Below are 14232 nucleotides of genomic sequence, written 5' to 3'. Positions count from 1 at the left end.
GGGAACTTTAATTGACCTTTAAGCCACACACTAATCTTATTGATACTATTTGGTTTCTTCATTTATTTTCATTAGGTAACAAACTGAATCTAGCAAAAGTACATTCTAATGAATTTATGCATTTTGTGTAATTAGATTGCAAATTGTATTATATTTAGGAGCCGTAGAACATGCACTATTTGGATTAAATATAAAAAATATGTTAAAAACAAATCAAAATTAATAATACAAAAAAGGAACCATAGCTCTCTTACAAATAATGTCTGCATCTCCTGCAAGGGATGACAGTTATTCAGAAAATGACTCAGCAGTATTTTCCCCAAGCACAAATACAATACCATCTCTTTAGTCCAGTATAGGTTAAATTCTGTTTAAATATCTTCATTTTATGCTGGTTCATTACAGATCTCTGCAATAATATGCAAAATCTGTTATTTCTCCACTAATTTTATGTCCTACAGATATAGCTAGATAACAGTCCTTTGCTGTAGTCTTTCACAGAGGGCTCTGCAAAGCATCTTGAATGAATGCACAGTGAATGCAAGGAAGATAGGTGGGAGGGTGGACAGTAGCCAATGTAGTAAAGACTGAGTGATGTGTTGGCAAAAGGTAATGATATAGACCAATGAATAATGCAAACTGAAATGTATGCAAGACAACCCAAACAATAATTCTTGCTTGCTATCCTGGAATGTGTCAAGAAGGACTTCTGTTTTCAGTAATCTGTTTTGTTGGCTGAAAAGGAACACATTTATGCTGTCATCACAAATACCCAAATGCCTGGAAATCTGCCTAACATTAAGACATATTCATGTGAAAAAGGCATTTTGACCTTGGTTGATTTAAAAATGTGTTATCTAGCTTGCCCAGAACTTAACTGTGGAGGAGTATGGCATGTACATGACTGACTTCAAAGGTATTCTTCAACCTTCCAATCATTCACCTCCTAGGGGACTTGGATTGCAAAATACAACCCAAATCTTTCAGTGTAGCAGGTATTTCTGCTTGTAAAATGTATGTCTTTCATATATTTTGGAAAAAAAAATCACATCCTGAAATTATCTGTCATAAAGGCTAGCACTGTGTAACTAAAAAAACCAAAACATCACCACCATCACTTCTCCACTAAACTAATTAAATCCATTAAAAAGAAAAGACTTATTATCTTCTTACCAGCATCTGCCTACATTTTAATCATACTTTCAATCCCACGAGTTAGTGATGATGTCATCCATTTAGTCCAATATTCATAATTTATGTTGAAAATTCTTATAAAGAAACCACCAGTCACAAGCCGACTATGTCCTAATAAATATGAACCAATTATTAACTAAATTTCTGACTGGTTTAACTGAGAGCTCCCAGCTACGCTCCCTGTGCTGTGCAAGTGCATACTCCTGACACATCATCCTTCCTTGCACCTTAGATGCATCATGCTGCATAGAGTAACAACATTCTACATATTTGGACAGCAAAATCAAAGCTATAATGACTTAAAAGGCTTCAAATTATAGCAGGTGAAAACAAAATAGATTTTTTCATCCTGAAAGCTTTCTTGAGAAGGTTTGCAGAACTATTTAGAAAAAATACAGGATGACATTTGCAGAAATCTGAAAAGGCCTTTATGTTTCAACCCACACTTGGGGAGACTGCTTCCCCCATGCTGTATTCATGTTGGCAATATGTGTCACTATAACATTTATTGACAGAACACTGTCTGATGATTTATTATTTTCCCCTATTGAGTATTACTTATTCACCATGCCAACCCATTGCTGAATAATGGCCAGATATAAATCCTTTAATATTTATATTCTTAAAAAACCCCTTTCTTTAGCACTGTGGAACATAACTCATAATGAATCCCAGTGCTTTCTCCCAAAAACTGGATCAACACTAAGCACTTGAAGGAGGATGAATGGGGAATTGGTTGGTCTGGCTGACAAGAAGAATCAGTCAGAATAATAAGTCAGAATTAATCAATCTTTTTTTGTCTCTCTTTCCTGCTCTTCCCCCAAGTGAAAATGCAAGAAGAGCCTCACACTCCATCTAGATTGGGAATGCCTGGAGAGCTAAAAAACCCAACTCTAGGATGATTCTGAAGAAATTTTCTCAGAATACTCATAGTAACTTTTCTTAGCATGTGACTGCCACAGAGATGAAGATTTGGAGAAACAACAGCAAGTGCATTGATGCCTCAGGGAGAGCAGCCAGGAAAGTAGTGGTGGACACTATGGGAATGTGATGTTGTAAACAGCTGTGTAATAGGTCAAGGCTCAGTGAAGAACAATGAAGAAACAAACCAGAACTTACTGAACAGTGCAGCTCAGATAAGAAATGGGAGTTACTGATAACAGAAAGGACTTCTCAGCAAAGTTTGAAAGAATGCTATTTTTCTAAATCCACCCAATGAACATAGTTAAAAACAGAGATTTTTTTAATTTTAAAATCGTTCTCAAAATGGGTCAATACTGTGAGGAAATTGAAATTTGTGTGAAATGTGGATGGGTAACATTTTAATTTGGTATATAGGGTAAAAAGTAAAAGTAGCTGATCATACCTGAAAATATGTAAATTGAGAGTGATAGAGGTCTGGATAAATATGGAGAGTGGTTCCAATTACAAGCAGCAACTCAAACTTGTGGAGAGATGAGCTGATGTATCCTGTGAAGCCCAAACACCAGATCTTCAGAAGAGCTTCTAAATCAAACAGAACTGTAAAAGCAACCTAGATGGATATATAAAATAAGAAAGATGCATTCAAAACACTGAGTTAAATTAGAAGTTTCTATGTCATGATGTCTATCAGGGCTTTGTATGGCAAAAATAAAGATTTTCATAATATTTAACAAAACCAACCATATTCTAAACAGAATAAACAATAATAGATTTCACTTCATAGAATTTTCTAGACTCAACACAGACAGGTAGATTTCATTATTTGGAAAGCATGAATTATTAAATCCATCCAGATGACCTTTCATTTTATATATATAAAAAAGAAAATATGATGACATGACTTTTTCAAAATATGAAGCAACACATATGAGGTTTTTGAAAAATTTCAAGAGATCTAAGAAAGACACCAAAGTATGAAAATTGCTACTTCAATTTTCTAAAACATCCATAGTAATACAACAACCAAAACAGGTAGAAAAGAGGTAATGGTTTTTAAACACCTAAAACAAATTTTAAAAGGAGAGGAAATTCAAAGTCAGTCCAGAATTAGTTAATTTTCATAATGATGTTAAAGAACTTGGACATGGTGGGAAGTTACAGGAGAAGAAATCTACTTGTAGGGAATGACTTTGAGATTCTTACAAAGGCCTTTCTTGAAATATTTTCACAGTAAAATGCATAATGTTCAGTTTGAACAAAAGCATAGGTGTACATCTTCAAGATTTATTTTCTCTCACTTCTCTCATTACCAAAAATCCTGCTGGCTGGGCACACTTCCTCATCTGCCTTCTCATTTTACCACTGTATAGACTTTGAGATGCTCTCTTCCACATTTTCCAACAGCCAGGATATGCAATGGAAATGCTTTTCTGTGACTCAGAAATGTTCCTCTCTAACCCTTTACACACATTGAGGTTTAAAAGAGACCCTAAAATAACACTAGTTTATATCTAATTGCCACTAATACTTTCAAAGTGTAGTAGAAATAAAGAAAATATAGCTTAAATCTCCTTTGAAGACAAGAATTATAAGTCTGTTAAAATGAGAGACTAATTGACTGTGGGGCATGAGGTCTACTGAATTTGGCAGGGGATAAAAGAGTTAGAGACTAAGATTTTAATCCTGACCCTGACAATGAAAATGTCGGGAATGCTGCCTTAAAAATTTAAACTCTGCAGTCCATCAAAAATATGTTTATCAACATGAAAGAGGGAGGTTGTGAGATAGCTAAATAAAATTTTACGTATTTTATGTGTACAGGACTGTCACCAGAAGGAGTGGATATGGAAATTAAACACTGAAGTTTATGACAGACAGTGTAGGGACACATTTATGCCTTTATCCTCAAATGGATCTTGCCAGTTTTACAGCCTGTGTTCTGGGATCTCAAAGAGCTCTAGGAGAGCAATAAGCCAGGTTTGGGGAGACTACTCCTTTACACGAAAATCTCTAAGACACCAGAAAAATGTTTTAGCAAAAAACCCTTAAAAGTAAAGCTCACTTTTAATGACACAACATCTAACTGAGTCCTAAAAGAAGAAGGCCATTGAATTGGGCAAAATGGAACTGTGGTTAGAAAGCAGCTGGGATTCAACTCAGAGCAGGTGGAATAACAATGACATTTAAATACACACATACAAACTTCAGAGCACATAGGCTTCCTATTAGAACAAGACTAACAAATATGATGTTAAGTGTATTTTAATTTATTCTAAAAATGTGTGGGCAGGATCATTTGCATTTCACATACTTGTCAAATGAATTCAAACCACTGGCACTTAAAAATGTATCAAATGGTTTGTGTAACATCTGATTACATTTATACACCTGTCTTCCTGCTGACAGAGCTTGTATTTTTTTCCTTCCTTATAATTAATTACAGGAGAAGATTCAGAATATCTGACTAGAACTTTTTGTTAGGTGTGAAATGAAATACAATTTTATAGTTTTGTGGGGTTTTTTTAAAGCTGGAATAATTCCTTTCATTGCTGTAAAGAGAAGGCAAAAGCAAACTCAGAAGCCAGAACAGAAAACACGGGTGTAACACATAAGCAGGTGCCAAGCAGTCACCCCCCACTATGTTGCCAATTCTGCTTTGGGGAGGCCAAAGAGGAGCTAAGAGGAATGGGCCATTTCCCTTTTGGTCACCTGGAAGCTTTATCAACATTACCTTTTGCTAGTAGACACTCAACACCTTTTTTGGCAGAGGCAGAGCTCCCTATCAGTCAGCATCCAACCGTGACAGACTCATTTACTGCATCTTACTTGAAAGGTTATCAAGCTGCCAGGAAAGATAAGAATTCTTCCAAGAAGGATCAGTGGGATTAAGGGCACAGACCTCTAACACTTCCCTCACTACCAGATCTGACACAGCATTCAATCCTTCCTTCATCCAGGTCAGGGCAAAGGCTACCCAAAGGCAACAGTGCAAGGGGACAGGTTACAAAAGGAATCTAGGAGAAACTACAAAGGAGCACCTGGTTTTGAACTCGTATTCAGACAGTATTTGTAGAAATTGTATGCAACTCGAATTAGACAGCTAGTATGTAACATGTTATAATGGAAGAACCATATAAAAACCAACATCCATCACTATTCTGTCTAGGTATTGAGCACCTAAAGTCAGCATCCTCATTAAAAATTACCAAAGTGTGTTTGAAGCTCCACTCTTTCCAGGATACTGCACTGGGGTTTTGAGTCATCCTGTTAAAATTTCGATTAATCTGCAGGACTGGTGCATACAAGTTGAAATGCCTGTCAGAACCTCTTATTTACTACTGGGTATACAAAATTATACAAACAATGGGATCTGGGTATAGATTAACTCCTTTTATCTTCTTGCTTAGCCTTTGCCTTCATGAGTTTGTTTTTCCTTTCCAACAATGAAAACAGGTTTTTTTTATTGGTATGGGGCATCTCAATAAATTAGTTTAGATTTTCCCACTGACTTTAAGTGGATGAATTTCTGCAATTCTAGGCCACTACAATGTGTGATACACAGGATGGACCAAGTGAGATATTTTATTAGACATGTCTTCTCCTAAAGCCAGCAGCTTCCAGGACAACTTCTGGAAAACGTATCAGAAAGCCAGATATGCTTACTGTAGTCTATCTGGCTATTTCCTGTAGCAAAGTGAATCCTCACTGCTATTGGCAACTCAAGTCAGCTCCCACTGAAGGGAAAGCTTTCTGTAGCCTACTCTAATGGAAAAGGCAGAGCAACAGCAGTGCATCCTGCTCCAACTAGTCTTCACCAAGAAAACAAACACTGTGGAATAATCTGCATTGCCTGAGTATTCAGTTTCCTCAAGGCTCTTAAAAATATTTCTTTTGTGCATCCTTTGTGCTACAAAAAACAAGTTTCACAACAATCAAATAGGAAATGACACCAGCTTATTGATTTTTTCTCTCTCTCAGGATTTTTTATTCTTCTGCTCTTCTGATACTTTGTTCCTCCTTCCATAACATACTAGGGTTTTGTTAGTTTGATTTTTATAGTGCCTCTAGTAAAAGCATCACAGGATTAAAAAAATGAAAAATAAAACCAGGAAATCCAATAAATGGACATAAGAAATGCTTTACAAATAAAAAAAATCCCACCTTTCTCTATCTCAGAATACTTTGCCTCATATACTTGGAAATGTAAAAAGCCAAACAAATGATTTTTCTGACAACCTTTTCACTAAGAAATCAATTATCTAACCTATGCAGAAAGAGAAAAATGTATTGTTAGAGAAAACTGGACATTGCTTATAGGACAGACACAGACAGTCTACATTATAGACTCACCTTGAATAAACCCTGGCAAGTATTTCTACTGGAAAAAAAACCCTGAAAACTTTATACTTGAAATGTTGAAGAGATTGTTTCTAGCACTGATTAATAAAAGCATAATTATACTATATATTCAGAGCCAAAATAGAAATAGGACATGCAATGTTCCCTATTTTGAATATAAATAGAATTAATGCTTTTTTGTTAAGAATCCAGGCTCTACTTGCTGTATCCTGGGCACAAAGCAAAAATGCCTGCTGCGAAGAGTTCATGGCCTCAGGCTTTAATGTTGACTTAATTATTTGTTTCCAGCCACGGATATTGTACCAGATTTGCCTGTGTCAGAGTTAATTTTCCCCACCATAGTTTGCATGTTGCTATTTTGGATTTGTGCCCGACACAGTGTTGGTAACACAGGGATGTTTCAGCTGTGGCTGAGCAGTGCTCGCCTGAAGTCAAGGCTTTCTCTGCCTCTCACCCCACCAGTGATCAGGCTGGGCGTGCACAAGGAGCTGGGAGGAGGGGACACAGCCTGGACAGATGATCCCAACTGAACACAAGGATATCCTAAGCCACAGGGCATTGTGCCCAGCATATAAGGCTGGAGGAAGCAGAAGGAAGGAGGGGCATATTTAAAGTGATGCTGCTTGTCTTCCCAAGTTACTGTTATGGCTGATGGAGTCTGGCTTTCCCAGAGATGGTTTCGCTGCCTATGGGAAGTGGTGAATGAATCCCTTGCTTTGCTTTGCTTGTGTGTATGACTTTGGCTTTACCTATTAAACTGTTTTTTATCTCAACCCATGAGTTGTCTCACTTTTACTATGACCATTCTCTGCCCCATCCCACTGAGGCAGAGTGAACAAGAGGATGCATGGGGCTGAGCTGCTGGCTGGGGTTAAACTATGATGGAGATGAAAATGAGTTTCCCTCAGTTCTACTCTAAGATCTGTGGAGTGTTTTATGACAACCCAGCATTTGCTGGTTTTATTCCAATATCTTATTTTCAAGATAATAATTTTCATATTCATGTTGTTTTTCAAATAGTCTTAGAACCTGAGATAAAATAAAGACAATACATTTCACAATTATTCTTGTAATTGTTGTCCGTGCCAACATTGACTCAATATTCATACAAAATCCAGCAATCCCCAGCATCATGAGAGACAATGAAGAATGATGCAGCACTGCTGTCTTTATAATTTGCACTTTTTTAAAGGTTTGTACTCTGGTGTGGTTTCTAACAGGTTTTTTTTGCTCTCATTTCTGTCCCAGAACTGGTGAACTCTCAGTTTCATACAATTTTAAGAGATCAAATACAAATTCTAAAGCTAAGATAAAAAATATGTATCAATTCAATCTTCCTTAAAAAAGGAGATTCATAAAGCATTGTACTGTTATAAGGACTAAAGGGCTTAAAGCTGGGCATGTGAGTCTGAATATCAAAAATATTTAGACATAGAAAACTACACAACAACCAAAACCAGAGAAACAACCAAGAATATTCTGCTATCATTCACTCTAGTCTAAGAGTGACCCCTCTGGCTCCAAAGGACTGTGTAACTATCGGAGCCAGGGAAAGTGCAGTAAGCATGAAGGAGAAATGTGCCCAATGCAGGCAAGGTTCTAGGATCTCTAGTACATGCTCTACAGTGATATCCTCATCAGCTAATGACTCAAGCAGGCTTCCTGTCAGAATGTCACTTTTAGCTAAACTTAACTGGTTCAGGAGCACTTAACAGACTCCTCCTTTGCAAAATTCATGACTGCATAAATGGGTATTTTGGTGGTGTGCTCTTGTGATTGCTGAAGCCAGACTACTTGTAACAGTATTTTGGTTATGCTAAGGGACCTTCTGGCAGCTAAGTATATAATCTTTATATAAATAAAGATTATTTAGGAAGAAGTTCTATATTATATTTTTAAATACAATGCTTTGTGATCTTTTTAAAGTTAAATTCTTCTGAATGTTACACTCCTGCTAGAAAAAGGTAGGAACTCAGCAGCCATGCATTGCCTGCAGATGTTACCCTTAAGCCTCAGCTCACTACCACTAACATTTTGCTTGAGGAAATTACCTTTCAAAAGGTTGTAAGATAGGGCTGTCAGCCACTGTCAGACAGAGGAAGTTGAAGAAGTGAGCAAAGTATTCTTGGAATGCTTGAGGGAATAAAAAATTACACACTAAAATGTTCTTGACAATCACATTTTTTACTTTAGCTTATCTTGAAAATTACCCAGATAGTCGTTTTACCATACCCACCTCAGCAAGGTAAAATTCATCATATTGTCTCTTGAAATTTTCTCCTTTATAGTAGTTGCTAGCAGCAACAATCACATCGACAGCAACCATGCTTAGTATGAACATATGAAACACAGATGACCTCATCATTTTCTACAAAAGAAAAAATAAATGTTATCATCAAAAGGAGTCAAACCATGTGCATTTTAAAGTTATATTAGATTGTCAAAACATAGTCAGCTATAATAATATGTTATTCTAAAGCTTCTTTATATGATTTTCATGTTTTAAGCTTTAAAATATGTTTTAATATATTGCTTCAACTGGTTCACATGTGTAGGTTTAGAGATTTTTTGGTACTTTTTAATTTCTCTTTACCAATTGACTTCTTACTGAAGGTTTATAATTTAATATGATATCCATTACTTTAGTGTGTTCTAAAGCATAAAGAGCACATCTATCTAGTCATTTGGCCTTGTTCAATACTCCTGCATTATGATTTATTCATGTAAATCACAATGACTTATTGTTCAGGAAAAAGTTACATCAATTTCTATCTTGTGCTCTGCTTTTGCTCAAGAAACATGTTTTATGGGATTCACCTGATGTCAAACCAGTGCCTACATGAATAAAACACATCTATATACAGTAGATATACACATCTGAGCCTATGAGCTATGAAGTACTCACAGATAATTCACATATCTGTGTACTTAATGCTTTGCGTCACTGCTGCTGCAGCCACACCGGAGAGAAGAGAGAAAGAGAGGCACAGAGCAGTGTTCAGGAGTTTACATCTGTGAGATGCTAAAACATTACTGATATGCAGAAGTTCAAAGAAGTAACTTCTAAGCACTCATCACAAAGACCATGAACTCATGATTTACCCTAAAAGCCTAACCACTTCCCGCACTGGGTCAGCCACAGTAAAAGCTAGAGTCAAACACAGAATGTACTGTTATTAAACATACTGTTCTGTTCAAAACAGAATGTACTGTTATTTTACATTAAAAAATATTTGAATGAATGGTGACTAATATTGATATTGTTTTATACATTTCCACAAATAATACAGTTCAGGTTTTCAATACGAGTAAGTTATGTACCATTATGGTTCCTTGTGTTTGTGTGTAAGTTGTACCTACAGTGGAAAAGGCCATTTTTATTTGTTCCTAAGTTTATACATAGAAGTGCCTAACAAAATTTCAGGAATAAGAGAACTAAAAATTTAGAAGAACTCTGCCTCCTTTCATCTTTTCCTTAAAAAGGTACTGGTTTATGTACACATAATCACATAATTGTTTATGTTGGAGGGGACTTCTTGAGATCTAGTCTGGTGCTGCCTGCTTAAGCACAGTCAGCTAGAACAGGTATTCCAGAACTTTGTTCAGTTAGAGTTTGAGTATCTTGCAGGATGAAGGCTCTGCAACCCATCTGTGCAATCTGTTCCACTGTTTGACCACCTTCACAGTGTAAGAGTCTTTTGTTTTGTTCAGCTGTTCCTCATGGCTCCAGACTTTCTCCCAAAACTCAGGGGCTTGAGATCCTGAAGGTCAGTCGTACCTATCAAGATGGGTGAAAAAGGCCTCAACCATTTCTATGCCACTGCCTTGCCTTGCAAGGTCTCCTAATTCTTTCAACAGCAGGCTCACATTTTTCTAGTTTTCCTTTTGCTTCTCTTATATGTAGAAGCCTTTCTTGTTGCCTTCCATGTCATGGCAGATTCAATCCTGTAACTCCACTCTCAGACAGGGTATTTGTAGTCCTCCTGGGCCACTTGGCCCTGATTCCATCTCTTGTATGCTTCTTTTTCAATTCTGAGTTTTGTCCAGAGCTACTGGTTCAATTATGTGGACCTCCTGTCTTGTTTGTTTGATTTCCTGCACTTGGAAGGAGACCATTTTTTAACTTGAAGGAGGAAGATCCTTGAAAATCAACCAATTCTTCCGGAACCTATAATATCTATGACTGTGTCCTATGGGATTCTTCCAAGCAGACCCCTGAACATGAAAAATCTGAACACCAGGGTTGTGGTCCTATCTTTTGGCTTTGTTCCTTCTTTGAAGGCTCGTGAACTCCACATTCTCATGGTCATTGCAAAAAAGACTGCTCCCGAATCTCACAATCTGACCAATTTCTCCTTCCTGGCTAGTATGATAAGCCTCCAGAACACCTGATCTCATCAGTACACATTTTAGGAAGTTACCACCCCTGCAATGCAGAAAGCTGGACTGTTTTCTGCTGTATTGTCCTTCTAGCAGAGTAGTTACACTGCCCCAGGAGAACTGAGGCTTGTGAATGTGAAACTCATAGAATCATGGAACAGTTTAGGTTGAAAGGAATCTCAAAGATAGTCTACTTCAGAAGGACGCAAAATTTAAGAAACACACATTTTTACATTCGTAAGATATATTAACACATTAGGAAATTCATATATAGAGTTGTAAAACACTGTCTCAGTCTTTAATGAGCTGAGATTGTTATATTCATGAATAGTCAGCAATAACATTTTATGTGAAATCCTGCCTGAAACCCAGTCTTAACCCAGCTACTCTTATACAGGATTGTTGTGTGCTTCTTTTTTGAAGAAACTAGAACATAATTTCGGATGTATGGGAGGCTGCAAGGACTAGTACTTGTTCAGCTTTTAGCAAAGCCTTGTGCCTGTCTACTGATGAATTCATCCCCTCTTGAATTCCACTGGAGTTTAAGATAGCTTGTTTAAAAAGCTGAATGGAGACTAAGCACATATTTACAAGCATACAAACTGATGGAATTGCCTCTTGTCTCTTAATATCTCAATTTTTTGTGTGAATTACAGATAGCATTGCAGACAGAAGCAAAACCTTTATTATACAAGCTGACTTCCTTTTGACCCTAGTGACATAAAATGGTTGTATATTCTATTCTAGAAAGGGAGGTTCAGGAGAGAAGCTTTACATTTAGAAATTTACAGAACAAGCAGGGGTTAATAATACCTAAAGCACAGGTAAGTCACCAAAATAGTGGCTAAATAAGGTCTTGCTTTTATTTTTAATCCACAAGGCAAGCTATAAGAATACAATAATTAAAGGTAGGGCTGCTGGCATCAATCATGCATTTTTTTCAGTGATATGATTCAAAACAGGTGTCATTCTACCCTTTACATTTCCATTTCACACAAATTCTAACCAGATAGTTAGTCTCTCTGCATATTTTACACTGTATTTTTAATGGTGTCAAAATTTCCATCATAATAATGAAGTATTCTGTCTCAATTGTGAAAGTACTTGCTAAAAGAAACTAGCAAGTGAGGTTGCAAAAGCCACTTTTATCTCCCTTCACAGGGAAGCAAAATGGTAATACAGGAAAAATAAAAATGCATAAATTGTCTTCATATGCATGTACATACACGCACACTTTGTGATCTTCCATGTCCTCAAGTGACATAGCCACACGTGCTTTAAAAATTCCAGGGATGGTGACTCCACCACTTCCCTGAGCAGTCTATTCCAATGTTTCACAGCCCTTTCCATTAAGAAATCTCTTCTAATAGCTAATGTAAACCTCCCATGGTGCAACTTGAAGTAATTTCCTTTCATCCTATCACTTGTAACATGGAGAAAACTGACCCCCACCTTACTAAAATCTCATTACATATAGTTATAGAGAGGAATAAGGTCCTCCCTGAGCCTCCTGTTTTCCAGGCTAAACATCCTCAGCTCCCTCCCTCCTCATAAGACTTATGCTCCAGCCCATTCACCAGGGTCCTTGCCTTTCTCTGGACTCTCTGCAGCACCTTTTATTTTTCAGTAAGATTCAATAAAGCTTGTTGTCAAGGTTCCCTTCCCAATTAAACAGAAAGTAAACTATTTAGCTAATAGAAAGTATTACACTGGCATAAGATGATTCAACATTAAGATAATAAGGAAGGAGGCTCAGACAGGACTCAAGCCAGGCACAGGCAATGTAAAGGCAGGAACAGCTGGCTGAGGCAACAAATTAAGAGATAGCTGTGGTGAGGAACAATAAATGCACCTAGGTGCTGGCAGAGAGACAGAGAGCACACAGAGCCAGCAAGGTGAAGGCATCTGAACAAATACCTCCACCACACACACAGCAAAAATGCTATGCTGAGGAGATTTAAAAAAAAAATCATTATTTTTAAATCCCAGGACAAGCCAGTTCATGGGGGCCAGATTGGTATCTGTGTTTCTCGTTTTTTTCCTACGTCATGTCAGACTCTAGCTGCTCACTTGTCACGAATGCTGTGCACGATAAGCAGCTTTCCTGCTGGCATCTCACACAGCTTGCTGGATCTTTAGGAGATCAATCACAGTGCTCTAACCCACACACCTACCGTGCCCAGCTTTCCCCCTACTCTAATCTGCCTTAATTTGCTCTTTCTGCATCACAGAATTTTAATTTGTGTTTGCACCCTTAAAACACTTCAGATACACCTCTGCTTCTATGTTCGACCATGAGAATCCACCGTCTCTTTATGTATTTCTGTATTTGGAATGAGGCCTAAATAAAAGCTGAATTTAGTCCACAGCTCTTGCCCAAGCCTTGAAAGTCATTCTGGATCATCAGATCAGCAGTGTATCATTTGGATTACAGCCCTTTTCAGAGCACACAGGCATGTAAAATTCTCCATGCAAACTTGAAAGAGAAGACATAATGCCAATTTTTGTTCTTGTTTAATTTACTGACCTTTTTTTAGCCCTTCGATGTGTGTTTCTTAAGCGGTGTAGGAATGAGATGAAAGAAATGTTCTGATGTTGCTGTCAGCCAGATACATGGTAAATTGTATCTAATATTAAACTGGATTTAAGATTAGCTGTGTTGAAGAAGTCTCAAGTGAAATGCCCTGCTGCTGTCATCAATCAACTACAACAGTGATGAATTTCTTACATTTACTATGAATTACCTATAATGCTGGCATCTGACTTCATGCAGGATGCTAATTCTCAGTGTCCAGGACACTGAAGAACCTGTATGGCACAGTGCTTTAGAGATGCAGTGGCTATAAAAACCAGTACATAACAAACTTTGTTAATCATCCAAATTCTTTCATTGTTTAGAAATACGCAAAGGAGCTACGGATTTGTTTGTGCTCAGATGGGAATTTCATGAATGCAAAAAACACCTCTAAAATACTACTCATTTATTTAACACTAGGGACATGCTTGGTGCAGCTGAAGAACTCTGAATGAAAAACTGTATTAAATATCCTGGATTCACCCAAAAAATCAAGTAATGACACTGCAATTGCTGACAGGTAGAGACTACCTGGCTCACTTAGTCTTACAGAGCATTACAATGCGTGGCCTAAAGCAGTCTTTTGTCACTCCAGTAGTATCAGAATGGGGTACATTGCTTTAATACTCCTCCCACGCTCCTGCATGGCAGAGGAAGGATGAGTGACATGAATTTGCCTTTGCCAGCTCACTGCCCTGGAGAACATCCACAGCAGCTGCCACTTTGTACAGCCAGCGCCACAGATGCTGGCTCAGGAAAGCAGTGGTCCATGTGAAATGCAGTCACTAAGCAAACTGGAC

The 14232-nt window shown here is 37.5% G+C and overlaps 1 protein-coding gene across 3 annotated transcripts in view; it reads right to left on the bottom strand.

Moving 5' to 3' along the window:
- NALCN (sodium leak channel, non-selective) overlaps positions 1–14232 on the bottom strand; it is a 229402-nt gene that overhangs the window by 101854 nt on the left and 113316 nt on the right. For all 3 annotated transcript variants that reach the window (XM_071430894.1, XM_071430895.1, XM_071430896.1), the window contains 2 exons: positions 8714–8845; positions 2561–2728 (listed from right to left, as the gene is read on the bottom strand). In XM_071430894.1, coding sequence (XP_071286995.1) covers positions 2561–2728; positions 8714–8845 — 300 coding nt within the window. The remainder of the gene's footprint in view (positions 1–2560; positions 2729–8713; positions 8846–14232) is intronic.

This window comes from Agelaius tricolor, unplaced genomic scaffold (genome assembly GCF_023055355.1).
Source record: "Agelaius tricolor isolate 1412-34295 unplaced genomic scaffold, bAgeTri1.0.p SCAF_7, whole genome shotgun sequence".
Taxonomy (NCBI): domain Eukaryota; kingdom Metazoa; phylum Chordata; class Aves; order Passeriformes; family Icteridae; genus Agelaius; species Agelaius tricolor.
The sequence above is the reverse complement of the archived record's forward strand: the minus strand, read 5'-3'. Positions and strand labels throughout refer to the sequence as shown.